The sequence below is a fragment of the Melitaea cinxia genome, chromosome 18 (genome assembly GCF_905220565.1).
Source record: "Melitaea cinxia chromosome 18, ilMelCinx1.1, whole genome shotgun sequence".
Classification (NCBI taxonomy): Eukaryota; Metazoa; Arthropoda; class Insecta; order Lepidoptera; family Nymphalidae; genus Melitaea; species Melitaea cinxia.
The window spans coordinates 8541619-8544906 of NC_059411.1; the positions used below are offsets into that span (position 1 = coordinate 8541619).

General features: G+C 32.9%; 1 protein-coding gene across 1 annotated transcript; it reads right to left on the reverse strand.

The window, feature by feature from the left end:
• Nucleotides 1-945: 945 nt before the first annotated feature.
• Nucleotides 946-2881, reverse strand: LOC123662516. The gene is made up of 2 exons (XM_045597359.1): nucleotides 2740-2881; nucleotides 946-2285 (listed from the first exon to the last, which is right to left on the reverse strand). The coding sequence occupies exons 1-2, from the start codon at nucleotides 2879-2881 to the stop codon at nucleotides 946-948; spliced, it is 1482 nt and encodes a 493-aa protein (XP_045453315.1).
• Between the last annotated feature and the right edge of the window lie 407 nt (nucleotides 2882-3288).

Sequence of the window (3288 nt, forward strand, 5' to 3'; positions counted from 1 at the left end):
CTTTCTTTTTCAGTTTTAATGGAAGTTTTGATTTTAGGATTTCTTTGAAGCTCCAGTATTTCCTCCAAGTTATGTTGATACGACGCTCTATTTCGTCTTCATGTCGCGATTTCTTGAATGAGATTTGTTTCCCAAGGTACACATAACTGTCCACATACTCTATCGGTGTTCCATTTACTATTATAGCCTTTTGTGTACTATTTGTAGAGACTTTAGTTTTGGATGTGTTTAAATGTAAACCTATTTTTTTGCTGGCGTTATTTAGTTCGCAAATCATTGTTTCCAATTGTTTTGATGTTCTTGCAAAGAGAATGATGTCATCTGCAAATCGTAGGTTGCTTATGTACTCTACATCTATTTTTATTCCTTTGGTTTTCCAATCTAAGTTTTGCATTATATCTTGTAGCACGGCTATAAATATTTTCGATGATAAAGGATCTCCTTGTTTCACTCCTCGCCTTATATAGATTTTTGGTCCAATTTTATCTAATTTTACCCTACTTGTGCTGTTCTTGTATATGTTTCTGATGATGTTAATATAAATATTTGAAACGCCTTGGTTTGAGAGTCCTTGCCATATGCTCTTGTGTGAGATTGAATCAAAAGCCTTCGCGTAATCTATATTAGCTATGTATATAGGTTGGTTAAACTCCACATGTTTTTCCACTATTTGGTCTAATGTGTGGATGTTGTCCATGGTAGAGTAACCCGGGCGAAAGCCGGCCTGTTCCACTGGTTGGTGCTTCTCTATGCTGGTCGCTATTCTTTTTTCTAGACACATGGCAAATAATTTGTATATTGTTGGTAACAGGCTGATAGGGCGATAGTTATTAATGTCTGAGGGATCACATTTTTTGTAGAGCAGAATTATTCTTGATTCTCCCCATTTCTCTGGAATTTCTTGTATTTCTAGTATTTTATTAAACAATGTTTTGACAGGTCCTATTAGAATGTTTTTTTCCTATTTTTAGGGCTTAAATTAGGGATGTTATCGGGTCCTGGGCTCTTCTCTGTCCTTAATTTATCTATACTTTTCAGGATTTCTGTAACATCAAAAGGTGTAACGGGTGGTTCTGCTTGTTTTTCTGTTTTTTCGTAAGTATTTTTATTGCTCTGTTCGTCCTGGTAGAGATTTTGGTAAAAGTTTGAAGCAATGTTTATTATCTCTTTTCGTGTTTGTAGTTTATCTGTTGTATTCTGTGTTTTCAGTGTTGGTATCCATCTTTTTTCTGCGTTTAGTTGTTTGTATGCTTTCTTCTGGCTTCCAGTAGTAAGCAGGTTGTTTTCAATAATTCCTATCCTGTATTTTTCGTAGTCTTTTCTTAACATTTTATTTGTACTTTTATATAGGCCTGTAAGTTCCTCTTTTTCCTCTTTGTTTTTGCATGGTTTTGATTGCAGTGCAGAGCGTCTTTTAAGTTGTTGTTTAGTTTCTTCAGTTAAGATATCTTTCTTGGTTTTCTTTAAGGTAGCAGAGGTTAGACTCTGTTTAATGGCCGACTTTATTTTGATATAAAATGTCTCTATATTGTCGCTATCTTCCCACTGGATTTGATGTGTTTTTTCTTGTAGAGTTCTTATATATACTTGTTGATTTTTCTCGTAAGTTAAATCCGTATGATCTTCACTAAAGTGTGTTCTGCTTCGCCTCGGTTTTCCCAATCGAACTGTGCTTCTGAGTAGTCTGTGATCAGTAGGAAAAATATCATTTTTTAAAATCTCCATGTTTGAGAATAATTTAGGGCAATTGCTCATAATGTAATCAATTTGGTTTTTATATTGCTTGTCTGGTGAAGTCCAAGTCCATAGGTTTTTAAGTTTTTTCTTAAATGTTGTATTTATTATGGTGAATTTGTTAGCTAATGCATATTTGAGTAGTTTATCTCCTCTAGTGTTTCTTATTCCGTAGCAGTATGGCCCCATAATTGTATTTTCTAATGGTTTTCTTTGTCCTATTTTTGAATTAAAATCTCCCATTAGTATAATTTTTCCTTTTGAAAGTTTTTGAGCCGCTTCGATTTGGTCGTAGAAATTTTCTATTTCCTCTTCAGGTGCTTCTAAGGTTGGCGCATACACTTGTATTATCGATATTTTTATTGGATCGAACTTCATGTTTAGAAGGCACACTCTCTCTGATAACTTCACGTAGTTTTCTATATTGTTTTTATATTCCTTTTTTATTAAGAATCCTACACCATGTTGTCCTTGGGTCTCTCCTGTATAGTAGAAAATATGGTTTTCATCCTCTATAATTTCATTTCCTTTTCTTCTAACTTCTGACAGTCCTAAAATATCGTATTTTTTATTTGATAATGAATGTTTTAATAATATCATTCTTTGCGGTGATAACAATGATTTAACATTGTATGTGCATATGTAGAGTTGATGGTTAGTTGGAGGGTTGCAGTCGTATTCTCCCGCGGTGACTGGCCGTGTTGGGAGATGAAGAGGGGCCTGTTTTGATTGCTATTGTTTATTTTTTAAATCTCGAGGGTGTTCGGTGTTTTCTTCGGAGTTATATTGCAAAATTGGTTTTTTTTAATAATAAGTAACTATCTATATTGTTGTTTTTGTTTATGTTCGCTAATTGCTTTTTCTTTTTGTTTTTGGATTTTGGTGTCGTCATTTCTGGTGACTCTGAAAGAGCTCTTTTCTTGTTATCTAGAGTTTGATTTTCAGTTTGTTGGTTTCTATTTTTGAGTATCACAATTTTATCATATTTTATTATCGCCAGTCGACCCTGTTCTCTTTCTTTGTTAACTTCTTTTTGGAGTTTCTTTCGTTTGCTGAGTATTTCAGGGGGGAAATCTTCTTTGATGTAATAGGGCGTGGATTGTTCGAACTTTTTCTTATTCCGTAGTATTTTTATTTTAAGCCCCATTGTTGTAAATGTTATCATAATAGGCCTTACTTTTGCCTTTTTTTCCAAGCCTTCTTACGTACTCTATACTGTTGCTGTCACATTTAATATTATGTATGCTATTCAATATGTCTAATACTTTTTTCTCTAGATTCCAATAACTTCTTTCGTTTTCGGCGACTCCGAATAAAATTAGATTTTTTTGCCTTAAAGTTCTTTCTAAATTTTTTATTTTTACTATCTGTGCTTCCAGCTTTTGCTCTATAATCTCGTTTCTACTTTCCAAGTTTTTAAATTTCTCGTCATTCATTTGATTTCATTATCAGACATACGTAGATATAAACTACGATATGATAGACTTACATAAATATAAAAAAACTTATGTATAAATAAGTAAATATTTTAGTATATAATATATAAAACACAAA